Source organism: Vipera ursinii, assembly GCF_947247035.1.
Source record: "Vipera ursinii genome assembly, chromosome: 2".
Taxonomy (NCBI): domain Eukaryota; kingdom Metazoa; phylum Chordata; class Lepidosauria; order Squamata; family Viperidae; genus Vipera; species Vipera ursinii.
The window spans coordinates 272,379,169-272,394,468 of record NC_139513.1 but is presented as its reverse complement, the minus strand read 5'-3'; the positions used below and the strand labels follow the sequence as shown (position 1 = coordinate 272,394,468).

Genomic DNA, 15,300 nt, shown 5'->3' with positions numbered 1-15,300 from the left:
CATACATGCATAAAATTTTCTGATGAAAACCCATTCTGATTAGAATGTTTTTTTATGGTCCTATCTTTTCCTAGTAAACTTCCTAAGAACGAGGACAATTAACTAGTGAAATAACTCACCTTCAGAAGTTGTAGGTCAGACATGTCAAACACGCAACATCACGTGACATCGCGCAATGTATCGGGATGGTTTTGCCATTGCCGGCAATGCAGTGGGCGTGGCTTCCAGATGACAAGTCCGGCCCATGGGCTGGCAGTTTGACACCCCTATTATAGGTGCTTCATCACAGGAGGTTTTAAAGAAAATACTGGACAGCTTGTCTGAAATGGTATAGGGCAGGGGTCTTCAAACTTGGCCCTTTTATGACTTGTGGACTTCAACTCCCAGAATTCCTCAGCCAGGCACGCTGGCTGAGGAATTCTGGGAGTTGAAGTCCACAAGTCATAAAAGGGCCAAGTTTGAAGACCCCTGGTATAGGGTCTCCTACTTGAGCAGGAGGTTGGAGTAGAAGACCTCCAAGGTCCTTTCCAACTCTATTCTGATTTAAATAGTTAAATTTAGCAAGCCCCCCCCCCGAATTGGACCTAGAGGCAGAGTCCCACCTGCAGGTTCATAGTTTGCCAACTAGAAATCCAGAAATGAACATAACCCTGTATGAAAAATACATTGGGGAAAAAGGAAATGCAAATAGAAGAAATGTGTACTAAGATGTATAAAGTTTTGTGTGAATTGTTTCAAATCGTAAACTGATGCAAACATCAGAAGACAAGTTAAAGTAGAAAAATGAGAAATTGAGGAAACCAAAGCTGCTTCATTTGTGCATTCATAGTGATAGTCTGAAACAGATGTAACTTCAGCTGCCAACCATAGGTTTGCTACATTAACCCTGCAACATATGGAAACATAACACATTTGCCACCTGAGTTGGTTTAGCTGTTTGTAGAATTAGCAGAGCAATTAGTGACTCAGAGTGATGATTCTTACATGCAAACATGATGGGTGGGTGCATTTTATGGTCTTGAACTAGGGCTGGGAAGACCAAGGTTCAAATCCATGACTTCCGACCAGTCACTCTCAGTCCAACTTTCACAGCCATAGGGAAAAATCAGAGGAGTTCAAGGTGTGTTACCTTGAACAGCTGAAAGAAAGGCAGGTTACAAGGGGAATAAAGTAAATATACCAAAGGCAACACACACGGTAATCCTTCTATCTAAAATCCTATTAGTCACCGCAGAGGGCATTCACTCATTGGGTTTACTTGGCTGAGGCGCCCATTGTTATTTTAATTCTAAGATTCTGCTTACCTTGTGGTGTTTTGCAAATCTGTTTGCAGCATTCCCCTAAATTCCTTTCCCCTACACTATTAGTTTTCCACGTGGAGTTATTAAGATGTAAATGTTATCCTACCGAGATTCATTTGTAGCTTTATGTATTATACCGAAACACTCTCCATTTTATTAAAAGGTAATCCGATTTCTTTTGCTCATCAATCCTGCAAAGAAGGATTTTAGCCTTACGACAACCCTGCAGAGGTTGGACAGGCTGGGACCAAGGTAAGCCGAATGTTTTCCCGGCGGAGCTAAACTGCCCGCCTTCTCCTCACTCTCTGGCCTACAATTTGTCCCTAAGCAATCACGTTAACCTAACCTCTACGACTCGGTCGCTCTCAGCGACACCCACCGACGGCCGGCGTGCCAAGTCTACACGCAGAAGCAAGGGAAGAGGGCCAGCGTTGCCGCGAAGCGCCCGTCCACAACGTGGGGTAGCCGGCGGGAGGCAGAGGGCGCGCGGGGGCCGTGCGTGTGCGGCGCTTCCCCTGCAGCAGCTCGCGCCTCCAGTCCCCACGCAGGCCTAACCTCTCAGCCCGAAAGGGGCGCCAGCAGGGCAAGACCCGGCGCGTCTTTGGAAGGGGACTCGAGAATCCCTCCGCCCTTCGCGCCAGAGGCCACGCAGCCTTTAAGCCGTGACCCTTCGGGAGAAGCCGTGGACGGAGAAGCCGAAGGCTCCGCGAAGCAAGAGGGAAGCGCCGCCCGGGCGTCCGCCTCCAGCTCCGCTCCTCAGCCCTGAGCGGAAAGCAACAGTACGCGTAGCAGGCGGAGTGTCTGGGCTGGGAGCGGCGGCGGCGGCGGCTAGGGGAGGGGTTTGCGGCTTGGCGTCGCTGCAGAAGTGTCGGCCTCTCGGGGAGCTGCCCCTGTATCCGTGTGTGTGTGTGTGTGTGTCTGTGTGTGTGTGCGTGTGTGTTTGTGTGCGTGAGCGCGCGCGGCGGAGTGACTTGCTCGCTCGCTCGCTTTCTCTTTCTGCCGGGAGCTGCCGCTGTTGTGATACGCCGCCGCCGCCTCCTCTTCTCCTTTCTCCCCCCGTCACTCCAGCAGCCCAGCGGTGGCGGAGGGGGAGCAGGAGAGCCAAGAGTCGCTGGGCTCCATCTCAATCTCCGGGGTGCTCCCCTTCCCAAGCCAGCTAGCCAGCCAGCCAGCCCGCCAGCCAGCCAGCCAGCCAAGCCACTGCCGGCGCCGAAAGCACCCCGAACCCCTTCTCGGATCTACTGCCAAGCCCGAAGGGAAACTGTCAGCCACATCTGGGCGAGCATAATCTGGGCATGCAACGCCGATTTTTCCCGGATTCCGCGCGCACCCAGGAAGGAAAGCTTCTCCCCTTTCCTTGTTAAGCCCTCGGTCTTCCTGGAAGGGTTCCATTTTTGAACCGCTTTTTCACCGAAAAGGAAGCAAGGAAACGAGCTAGAGGGAGACAGCGGAGGAATCCCAAGGCGGTTTTTTCTTTTCTTTTCTTTTCTTTTTTTTTAATTTATTCCTTCCCCCCAGGGATTCAGTTCATGGGGATGTGTTCAAGGCAAGAGAGGATTCAGAAGGATATTGACATAGTGATCCAAAAGTGCAAGGCGGAAAAGGACTGCCTGTTTGCAGGTGAGTTTCCCAGCTTGGGTCTTTTTTCTTCCCATCCCGACTCAGTTGCTTTCGGACGGTTTTTCTCCACGGAGGGCAGTGGCTGGAGTTGGCTCCAAACGTGTTGATGGGAGGAGGGCGACCGAACTCATTTGGAGAGAATCCTTTGGCGTCTTCTTCTTGGGTCTTCTCAAAGCATGTGACGACCCCCCCCCCCCACTCATCATAGATAAAGTAGCTATTGTGGCACTTAATTTGGGGACAGTTGGATGCTTGCTCATTGATTTCCTAGTTAGATTGGATTTTGGTTTACCTGTAAAAAATAAGCCAGCATCCATCCCAGCCTTCTTTTTCATGCACCTACTTTCCCTCCATGTTTTTAAGCCATTGCCTGAACAATAAATTGGGGTCCATCCATCATATTTTTCATGCGTGGGAAGGTGATGATCAAAAGTATATCTTCCAGGGACATTTGTATACCATATCACTATCTTTATTACCTTTTATCTCCCTCCCTCCCTCCCTCTCTCGCTCCTTATTTCAAATCTTCAATATTTCAGGTTGTTACTGTCCTCGGATAATTTCTGATAATGTTCGATTTGCCTTGAGCAGTTTGCCTAGTTACTGCCTGTTGCCTCCACTGATAATGGAAATCTTTGTTGTTGCCATAGCACTGGAGCACTTGTTGCAGGGAGGGGTAGACTGGGGTGGTCCTCCTCCTCCTATATTATGATGATAATGGTTGCTATTTTTATTTCCAGCTTGAATTAATCTCTGATGCTATATGTGTGTACAGTACTGGGGAGAGAGCTGAGAGTGCTGGGAGGTCAACAGACTAGGCAAGACAGATGTGGCAAACAAGCAAGATTGACCCATAGCAATACATCTCTTTTGTATTTCAGATTTCAGATACGCAGATTCCACTTTTACCTTCACCTACATTGGAGGATCCAAAAGGTATGAATTCCCTTTAAAACAGATGGATTTCTTTTCACTGGCTGGTAATACAAAAGCTGTTAGTAAGCTGCTTGTGTGGAATAAGTTGAGACCTGTGCTCTCACTGTCCCTCCCTTGGAAGGTAGCCTATGTTTTGAAAAAGTGATGCCTTGGGGCGTTTTTTTCCAAAGATATATTGACCTGGAACAGGTGTTCTATAGGGTGATTATTAGTCATCAGAGATTCATTGATTCTTCACTTCCTCCTCTTTGTCTCCTTCCAGTCTGCAGACTTTAGGCATTATGTTTGATGTGTGCAAATGGTAAATGGTAGAGGAACAAGGGACATGAAAAAAAAAATTCCTATAGGCTAGGTGTGATACAAAGCAGAAGCAGGAAAGACAATATTTGAATGTTACCAGTCATGGAATTTGATATCTATGTCAACAGTACAGCACAGTGGAAAAAGGAAATTGCAATATATGAACTTGTTTGTTTATTCTTCTTCTTCAATAAAGCAACTGTTTGGCATTAAAAATAGAATCAGCAAAGTTTATAGCACATATACAGGAACCAAACACCAAAACAATGAAATTTCATAGTTGTTTTTTTTAAAAAAAATGGAAATGTTTTTGGAACTTTGCCCCATCATACAAATATTCATATGAGTTTATTCATTTTATAGTTGTTTTAAATGGCAATTTTAGAATTTTCTTTATTTAAATGGTTGTTCAAGTTTATGTTACTTTAAATTAATTACATGAAATATCAAGAGCAGTTTTGGAAATTAGTTTAGTATATTAGAGTCCCTACAGTCTGTATCCATTGTGTTGAATGTGACAGGTAGGGTCCTGGTAGGTTTAAGAGAAATATTCTAGAATAAGATTTTTGCAACCAAATAGCTGTCCTCAGCTGTTTTTCCAGCAAAAATATTCACAGGTCTTTTATCTTTTACAGTTGGGACAAGAGCAGAGGAAAGTATTTATTGTGACAGTGGTCTGGCTGGAAAAAAGTTTATGGTGTCTTTTGATATATACTACCTCTTTGTTAAAATTTGCAGCTCTTCTCCTATAACATAGTTACATTTAAGCAATCAAAGGTATATTATCTGTATATCTTGCCATCTCATTGAGGGAATTCTTTATTGAATCAGCAGCTTAGAATTGACCAGACAGTACCAGTAGATGAGTTTTGACTTGCTGATTATTTAAGACAATGGGTATTTCCCCCCCCCCCCCCAAATGCATCAACTTCAAAATTTGACTTCCTATCTGTTTCATTTATTTTGTAGGTGACATGGGAACAGCTGGGCTTCTATTAAGAACGTGTTTATGGAGCCATTGCATGAAGTATACTTAGCAATACTGGTGTAACTAATATTGCTTTTCTCTTTAACAGTTCAGTCACTGAGCTGTTGAACTCCTGGTAATTGAGGAGTTATCAGTTCACTGCATGGGGTAGCCTGACAGAAGATATTTCTGCAATTTTCCTAGAGGCTATCTTATCTTTCAGATAAGTGATGATAACTCTTGTAGCATTGGCATGGCTGATGCAAATGAGTTTCCAATATTTGTCCAAGGCCAGCACTCCTGTGTTTTCTCTTTGGCTAGGCTTTAAAAGTGCTTTAGAACAAAATAAAACATTAAATAATTTGCTTATAAAACTTGTATCTACATAGGCTTTTGTTCGAAGATTTCTTGGTATGCTATGCGTTTCATACTGCAAGGTAGTTCAAGTTGGACCTCAAGAGATCGCTTGACGGCTGCACCAAGAAATGAGAAATTGAGAAGACATAAAACATGAGATCTGTTTAGCTGCACTAGTCAAGAGGGATTGAAAATTACCCAGTTTCTCCTATTGAGCTTTAAGGAAGGCAATAAGCTTGAATTTTCTATATTATATACCTTCTATAGAAGGTATAGAATAGGTGTACCTTCTATACCTAATTTTCTATTATTGTAGGTAAACCCATCATCTCATTTTCCATAAGTGCTTGATTAATTTGGTTTATTGCTTTTGTGTATAAGATATTGAATGCTCTTTACTGTACCCATGAATATACCTGTGGTTGTGTGTATACACACACACACATCCTCAAACAGCAAAATAAAAATATCCAAAAAATTGTAGAGGAACTGCAGTGGGCAGCCTAATCAAAGCCATACAAAGCCGTACAAATTGGTAGAAAAACAATACTAAAGGCTCATCTGAATCAAATTTAACAAGAGAGGCACCTTAAGTCTCTTTTGGAATGAAAGTTTCACACTCTGGGGATACAAGGTTTTCTTTGTCCATGAATCATTATTTAAATAATGCTCTTTATTTCAGAGTTTCTCTCAGCAGCCTTATCTCCAGCTTTTCCTTTTTTGAAGTATAGCGGTTTGAACACAGAAAAATACAGTACTATATAAGAAATTGCTTTAGACATACCTGTTTGTCCATCTAGTTTATTCCTGACTGCTATTGAAATTGACTTCAGTTTTCCAGTCAGAATAATAGTTGTTATCAACTAGATAGGTAATGTCAGAGGACTCTTTTCCCTTTATTTCCTGCTACATGTTTGTTTAAACTTTAAATGCCGAATTTTGAATGCAAGGTGGCTGATTTACCACTGACATCTCGTTCTTTGGGCCAGTTATTGACCTGACTTCCATTAACATTTCCTTCAAAAAACATCTATGTTGTATGTCAAGAAGGAGCATCAGCACAGGTCTTGTTCATTTAGCTTTGCTGTAATATTGTCTTCCTCAGAAAATGGAACAATTCTTGAGTTAAATCAAATCCAGATACATAGTGGAGGCCCAAACCTCAATTAACTCTCTTCAATATGGATGGGTGTTTAAAAGCCCAAATCAAATTTTGACTGTAGCTAGTCAGTATGGACGTGGTATAAGACTTAAAATTTGCAAACTTAAGGTCTGGATTAGAAGATGTCTATTGAGGGCTTTTTTTCTCATAGAGCGCTCAGAACGGAGTTCCGGCACCTTTTTTGGATGGAACCTTGTAGGGTAGGCAAGGCGGGTTGTATGACGTGTGTGAGTTCCGGCACCTTTTTCTTTTACAAAAAAAGCACTGTGTCTATTCATTATGTTATGTCCGTATATGTAGCTGTGTCTGAGCTATGAGCTATATTTGGTGTTTGGGTAACACACTGATAGCCACATTTTAAAAACTGTTAGAGAAAAAAACAAGACACTTTTTGTTTTCCTTTCTTTTCACTTGCATTTATTTAAATAATCACTTGTTTGATTATTTTCTCCTTCAGCAACAGAAATAATACCATTTAATAACTTCACATGTTTTAGTGAAAGTTGGGAGACAGCAGATAGCCCAGTGTGATTTTGGGTTGTTAAGTATGCCTCTTGTATATTCATTTAGTAAATAAAACTGAAACATTAATTCAAACATGTTGCTGGCTCATGCCTTCATTCAGTATCAGAAAGGAGTAAGTAGTGAGTTAATATGCTTAATTCAGGTGAAGGACTATATATTAGCCTGTGTGTGTATATCCATAGATGAATGAAAATGCAATACAGGATTAAAAAGTGTTTATTCAGTGCAAAATAAATTAGCTTTGGTGTTAAAAAGCTCCCTTTGGAAGTTTGATGTAGTAGCTAAGGTATTGTAGCTCTAAACAAAAAAACCCAACAGAACCAATTTTAAGCCACACTTACAGCTAAATATTTTAAGTAGAGAAGTTAATTAATTTGCTTTCTCATCATTCATGCAAAGATGCTTCATAGAAATTCTCAAGACTAAGACTTAATGACCTTTTAATACTATATGATTATTAAAATCAAAAGTTTTCAAAAATTTCAATGGATCTATAGAATCTTCAGAATTTGGTTAGCTTTTTAGTGTTCTTTTTTTTACATATACAGAGTAATAGAATAACAAACAGTGTTGGAAGGGACCTTGGAGGTATTCTAGTCTAACCCCCTCTCAAGCAGGAAACCTTATACCATTTCAAGGGAAATGTTGGTTCTTAGCTATGATAGTTAGAAATCAGAATTTCATTCCTTGCATCTTTAATTTGCAGTGACACTTGTCTATCAAATCAAAGAATCTTCAGTGTTGGTTCACATAGATAAATATGATAATTTAATGTTTATATGTGCACTTTTGGAGAATTTATAGTACTCCGTCTTTATCTGTATATCTGTCTACCTACCTTGATTAATTTTTAGTTTTGTAAAATAGTTTAACCTCATGGTGGAGATAGGAAACTAAACCCAAGAGGTTCTAACTTGACTATGAGTATGTAATTAATTCTTGACTCTAATGAGACTTGAGCGGAGAACTTTTTTGCTTACATTCTTAGTCAATCACTATATTGCAATTGCATCACTTCTGTAATTTGCTCCCATGTGAGCAGTTTCCTAAGATGCGTTTGCATGGAGAATGATAATGTATGAACTGAATAAGTGCTGAGAATGCTGACAGTGGTTTATGATTGTAAAAACAGCATACCAGTAAGTTCTACAAGTCTCTTACTAATATATTAGTAGGTTAAGAGTTCAGTAGACCATACCAGGGCTGAAACGTAGATGGGGGAGTGACAAAAATTGTTTGGTTCAGGTAGACAATGACTCAGAGTGGTTCACAATGAAAAGAGTTTATTCAATACACATAAGTCAACTAACAACTGTCAAATGTTACAAGCTTTTATAGTAGAACTGTTTGAACTGTAACCAATCATCAATCGCTATTTTCCCACTTCTTTGCAACTTTAACCAATGGTTGCACTAGAATCTCCCGCTTCAAGAACCTACTTTTTGCAACCTGTTATTTACAAGTTTGCAACTATTTACAGACACAACACCCCTTACCCCCCAGTTGTTGTTATTTATTGACATAGTCTTTTAAGTATTTGGGTGGCCTATAGACCCTTGAAGGATATCTATTGCTTTGGACACCTAAGTCATTTCTATCAGATTGTCTGCTTGGCTGGCTTACACTGGTGGACCTGGACTCTTGACTAATTGGCTCAGATGCTTCTCTGCTAACACGTTGTGGTTGTTGTTGTGTTTGATGTTCCGCTATTGCTGGCCTGCTCACAGGGGGCAGCTCCCAGTCAAATTGACTGTGTTGTTGTTGGTTAGTTGTGGACGGACTGGTTTGCATTTCTGCTTCCCCACTAACAGGCAGGTTGTTATCAATAAGCCCTGATGCAATGTTCCCCCCTTGTATACTTTGATCCCCATCAGCTGGCATGCAACCAATAGTTCTCTTCCTTAGCTGATCTATATGTCTTTTGCTAACCCTATTCCCTTCCCCCTCAATAGTGTAAGACAAAGGTCCCAATATCTCAGTGACCACCCCTGGGACCCATTTGTCCCCTTGTGCATAATTCCTGGCCCAGACCAGGTCCCCAACTTTGAATGATCTGTTTGGAATGTCCGGTTCCGCACTTGGTGGTAGTCTGTCAGGATGTAACCTGTCCAGTTTGGTGGTTAATCTTTTTCCCCACCTCATTTCTGCTGGGCTTTTCCCGGTAGCCGTGCACGGGGTCGTATGTTGGGTCAGCAAGAATTCTGCCAGTCTATGATGCCAATCGCCACGGATGATTCTCTTTAATGCATCTTTAGTGGTCCTCACGTTCCGTTCAGCCAAGCCGTTGGTGGACGGGTGGAAGGGTGCTGATGTCGTGTGTTTAATCAAGTTGGCCTTGAGGAAATCCTGGAATTCAACAGAGGTGAATTGGGGCCCATTATCTGACACAATTACATCAGGTAACCCGTGAGTGGCAAAGAGGCCCCTTAAAACTTGTATTGTTTTACCAGAAGTCATTGAACTGACAGGTACTACCTCTAGCCATCTAGAGAAACTGTCCACTACTACTAGAAAGGTTAACCCTTGGAAAGGTCCAGCAAAATCAATATGAATCCTGGACCAAGGATTCCTGGCTAACTCCCACTTATGAGTACGTGTGGTCTAGAACGTTGACACAAATAGCAATTAGAAACACATTCTTCAATGTCCTTGTCAAGTCCTGGCCACCATAAGTGACTCCTAGCCAATGCCTTCATACGTACTATTCCAGGGTGACCCTCGTGTAGTTCTAATAAAATTGTAGGTCTGTGGATTTCAGGAATGACAACACGGTTTCCCCACAGAACGCATCCCAAATGGGATGACAGTTCATCCTTTCTTCTAAAATATGGAATGTACTTGGCATCCGGGTTAGTATTTGGCCACCCACCAAGGACCCAGGCCATAATTCTTTTTAGGATATGGTCATTATTTGTTGCTACAGCTATATCTTTAGCGGTTAAGGGGCAATCAGGAATGTCCTGTAAAGACATTATTTGTCCCACAGGGGCAGGGTCTTCCTCAGTGTTATTTAATGGCAGTCTACTAAGGGCGTCTGCATGTCCCATTTCCTTTCCCGGTCTGTGTTGGAGGGAGAATGAATATGCTGAGAGGAAAATTGACCACCTCAGCATTCTGGGCGACATTATTTGGGGTGTCTGTTTATCGGTAGTAAACAGTCCCAATAATGGTTTATGGTCAGTGAGTATGGTAAAGTTCCTACCATAAAGGTAATCGTGGAACTTTTTTACTCCTGCCACGATTGCTAATGCTTCCCTATCAATCTGTGCATAATTCCGCTCTGCTTTAGTAAGCGTCCTGGAATAATATGCGATTGGCTTTTGAACACCATGACTGTCCAAGTGGCTGATAACAGCCCCCACACCATAAGGTGAAGCATCGCAAGCTAAATAAATTGGTTTATTTTCAATAAAATGGGTTACTGTTGATTGGCTAGAAAGAATGTCTTTTAATGTTTGGAAACTAACTCGTATGTTTGTTAAGCCACTGCCACGGGGTTTTTTTATCTAAAAGTCTATGAAGAGGTTCTGCTATGGCAGCTTTGTGTGGCACAAATGTGTGGTAAAAATTAACTAAGCCAAGGAAGGCTTGTAATTCTGCCTTGTTCCTTGGTTCTGGTGCCAATTTAATTGCTTTGATTTTATCAGGGGTAGGATGAATTCCATTTTTGTCTATCCTAAATCCTAGAAATTCAGTGGACTTAACCCCAATGCAACATTTTTCCTTTTTTAATTTCAGTCCAGCCCTCCTAAACCTTTCCAATACCTGTTCCAGACGCTCTGCTAATATTTCTTCATTTCTTCCAGCTATCAGGACATCATCAAAATAAGGGCATACACCAGGTATGCCCTTTAAGGTCCTCTCCATCACTTCTTGAAAGATGCCTGGAGCTGCTGCAATACCAAATTGCAGTCTGTGGACTCGGAACGCCCCCTTGTGGGTAACTATCGTTTGAGCTTCTGCAGCCTCTTCAGAAACAGTTAATTGCAAGTACGCCTGCGCCAAGTCTAACTTGGCAAATATGGCGCCGTCCTGTATTGTGGCGAGGACCTGCTTCACCGTCGGGACCGGGTAAGCGTGTTTTTTCATTCCCAGGTTCAGGGTGGCTTTGTAGTCAGCGCAGATCCTCACATCCCCGTTAGGTTTAAGGGGTGTGACGATCGGCGTTTCCCACAAACCACCCTCGACTGGTTCTAAGACGCCTTGGCCTACAAGCTTATCGAGCTCGGCCTCGATTTTTTGCTTCAGGGCGAAAGGCACCCTTCGGGCCTTAAGCCTGATGGGTTTAACCGACGGGTCTAAATTAAATTTAATTGGGGGACCTTTGTATTTACCTAAAGACCCATCGAATACGTCTGTGAATTCATTGCAGACTGATTCGAGGGTCTTATTTTTACTAACTGTATTTATTCCCCCTATCCAAATGCCCAGGGCAGGGAACCAGTTAAGGCCTATTAGGCTAGTCCTATGGCCTTCAGTAACTATTAAATCTAAGGCTCCCTTAAACCCCTTAAATTTAACGCTAAGGGTAATTTTTCCCTTTATTTTTATTGGGGTTTTTTGGAAGTCGGTTAATTGGATTTTGGTTGAACTAAGTGGAATTTTTCTGCCACTTATCTGTTCAATCCTATCCAAGGTTTCACTAGATATTATGGACACTGAGGCCCCTGAATCTATTTCCATTTTGCAAGGAACCCCTTGCAATTGGACTATGATTTTTAATTTTCCTTCCGGAAAATTATTAATCTTTCCCTTCCTACTATGATTAACTCGCGCCACCTCCCCACGGTTCAGAAATTTAGCCCACAGTCTAGGGGTCTCTTTGCCACTATAGTAAGGGGTTACCTTACCTTCGGGCCAAACGTCGACTTCATGTAGGCGATTGTCGCGTGCACGACCCCTGCAGATGGCTTGGATGTGGCCGGTCTTCCCACACGATCTACATCTGGTGGTACGAAATCTGCAAGTTGCGCGGGGATGGTTGCCCCCGCAGCTACCACATCGGTTGTCGTTGTTGCGCGGTCTCGTTGCGGTGTCTTTCCATTGTCGTTGGGTTGCTGTTACTTGTCGTTGTGGTGTTGCGGTTTGGAATCGGCGGTTCGGTTCAGGCCTGTCGCTACGGGATGGTTTTGGCGGCATTTTTCCAAACCGTCTGGTGACTTCGGCGATGTCATCTTCCCATTGCTGGTCCACCTCCCCGCAGTCCACAAGGCCTTCTTGATTGATTTCGGCAGATGCAGCCATGCTACTACGGGGGGGGGGGTCGCGGTACCCGGTGGATTCATACGTTAATAGTTCATCCAGTACTTCTTGCAAATCGCCGGTGGGCTTGGCGATTATTCTATTTTGTAGATGCTCGTCTCGCAAGCCCAGTACCACTCGGTCCCGAATTCTGATTTCCAAGTTGTCATACTTGCATCGTACTGCAGCTTCTCTGACTGCAGCAACGAATTTTTGAATCGATTCGCCCGGCCTCTGGTTTCTTTTTTCGAAAATACGACGCCAAAAGAGTTCGGATCTCCTTGGCGTGAAATGTACTTTTAGTTTAGCTAACAGATCGGCGTACGGAACACTTGAGACCGGCTGTGGTTGACAAAGTCCTACAGCGATCCAATATACTGGTGTGCCGCAAATTGTCAGTAACGCTGCCGCCTTTTTTCGGTCATCCGTCATCCCGTTAACAAGCAGGAATCCTTCGACCTGTCCTACATATTCTTCCCAGTCCTCTGGGAAGCTTGGGTCGAATTCTTTTAAGGACCCGATTTGCGCCATTCGGAGAATTGTTGATTCCGCCGCGGCCGCTTGTGGTTGCCTGTGACTTCTTTTCAAATTTGCCGCCTTTGCGCAGCTGTTCTGCTGAACCTTCTCTGGTCTGCCGTCTATCCCACCTTCGTCGCCAGTTGTTTGGTTCAGGTAGACAATGACTCAGAGTGGTTCACAATGAAAAGAGTTTATTCAATACACATAAGTCAACTGACAACTGTCAAATGTTACAAGCTTTTATAGTAGAACTGTTTGAACTGTAACCAATCATCAATCGCTATTTTCCCGCTTCTTTGCAACTTTAACCAATGGTTGCACCAGAATCTCCCGCTTCAAGAACCTACTTTTTGCAACCTGCTATTTACAAGTTTGCAACTATTTACAGACGCAACAAAAATCACCATAAAAGAAAACAGTGGGAAACACTTTTGTATGGCTGCTGATAAAACTATGTGGCTGTCTCCATGAAGTTATCAGAAGTCAGGCTTGTCTTTTGTTAAAAAACGAAAAAAAGATATTTATAAAAGACTTAAAACCTTATATGGTTTTGTTGAAAGAAGAAAAAAATAGAACGGATGATTTATGGATTGGGATATTAAAAAGGATCAAAGAGAAAGAGGAAAGAATAAGATGGCAATAACTTGATAGAAAGAAGATGCATGCTTATCTTTTGGAGGGAAGGTCAGCATGTGTGCATAACCATCCAGTGATATTAAGAGTCATGGTTCATTCTACTGCATAGAATTAGGATTTTGTTATCATTCTTATGGTGTATCATTCCAGGAAAAAGAAAGGAATTATTTGAAAAATATGCATTTTTATTATTGCAGGGGTAAGAGGTTGAATTGTTGGTGTGACAGAGCAAAACTACAAGCATTGCTTTGCTTAGGTGCAGGGTTTTTTAACCTCAGCAGCTTTAAGTGGACTTCAGCTCCAAGAATTCCTCAGCTAGGGTTTGATGTCTAGACATCTTAAAGTTGCTGGGATTGAGAATCACTGGCCAATCAAATTAACACAAAAGTATAGGGAAGCTTTTTGGTCTTCTCAAAGTCTATTATATCAATAGACTTATATACCGCTTCAGAGTGCTTTACAGCCCTCTCTAAGCAGTTTACAGAGTCAGCATATTGCCCCCAGCAATCTAGGTCAGTGGTGGCGAACTTATGGCACGAGTTCCAGAGGCAGCACTCATAGCCCGCTCTGTTGGCATGTGTGCTGCCACCACCACCAGCAGGTCCATCAGGCCTCCACCGCTGCCCGGACAGGAGCCCCGCCCAGCACAAAGGAGGCGAAGCGGCCAACTAGCAAGCTCAAGTAGAGATGGTAGAGCAGAGGTCAGCAACCATTGTCGATTGGTGGACTGGAAGAAAAGGGAGGGGGAAGCATTTTACATGTGTGTGCGCATGCATGAGGCCGCAAGGATGCATGTGCTGCAAATGGGGCGGGGCTAGTGCCTGTGTGATACTCACTAGCTCTGCCCCGTTCTTGCGTGGTGCAGCGCCTTGCAGCACAGTGGCCCATTTTTGTGCCCCTGGTTTTTGCGTGCCAGAGGTGGCTCTGCGCCCTGCCCCCCGAGGCCACCATAATGCTGATGCACCCCTGGCACTTTGCAATAAATAAGTGGGTTTTGGGTTGTGGTTTGGGCACTCGGTCTCTAAAAGGTTCGCCATCACTGATCTAGGTTCTCATTTTACTGACCTGGGAAGGATGGAAGGCTAAGCCAACCTTTAGCTGGTGAGAATCGAACTGCTGGTAGTCAGCTGAATTAGCCTCCAATACTGCATTCTAACCACTGCACCACCACAGTTCTTACTATAACACTTTCTGAAATGTTATAAAACCAGAAAACCATAGAGAAAATTGACCTGAGAAATAGGATGGAAATTTGTAGTCTTTAGGAAGTATTAGGATTTGGGGAGCCCCACCAATTGTCATCTAGTCTCCAGTTTGGTATATAGTAGTGGTTAAAGCACTAGGCTATAAGCCATGAGTTCTAGTCCTGTTTTAGGCGTCAAGACAGCTGGGTGACTTTAGGCCAGTCAGTTTGTTTTGGCCCTAGGAAGAAGACTGGGCCAAATCATATCTAATAATTTTGCCTAGAAACATGACAGAGACTTGTACAGGCAGTCACCAGAGTCAATACTGACTTGAAGGCAGGCATGCATGTACACAATCACTAGTTTCCAGATAACCTTCTTAGAGTTAATCCAGACTTCTAACTTATTTTTCCCCCAATGTTAAAGTCTTTTTCTAGTCTTGCATTTGCCCCTCCAGGTTACATTAGAATGCAGTATGCTGTTAACAGTCCAGGTGGTCACTTTGTTTTTCTTTAATTATTTTGATGTTGGGATTCCTCAAAAGTGATTTGA

At 42.9% G+C, this 15,300-nt stretch overlaps 1 protein-coding gene across 2 annotated transcripts in view; it reads left to right on the top strand.

Moving 5' to 3' along the window:
• Positions 1-2,150: 2,150 nt before the first annotated feature.
• PARP8 (poly(ADP-ribose) polymerase family member 8) overlaps positions 2,151-15,300 on the top strand; it is a 189,829-nt gene continuing 176,679 nt past the window's right edge. For both annotated transcript variants that reach the window (XM_083355535.1, XM_083355534.1), the window contains exons 1-2: positions 2,151-2,921; positions 3,803-3,857. In XM_083355535.1, the coding sequence (XP_083211661.1) occupies positions 2,831-2,921; positions 3,803-3,857 (146 nt within the window). In that variant the 5' untranslated portion in view covers positions 2,151-2,830. The remainder of the gene's footprint in view (positions 2,922-3,802; positions 3,858-15,300) is intronic.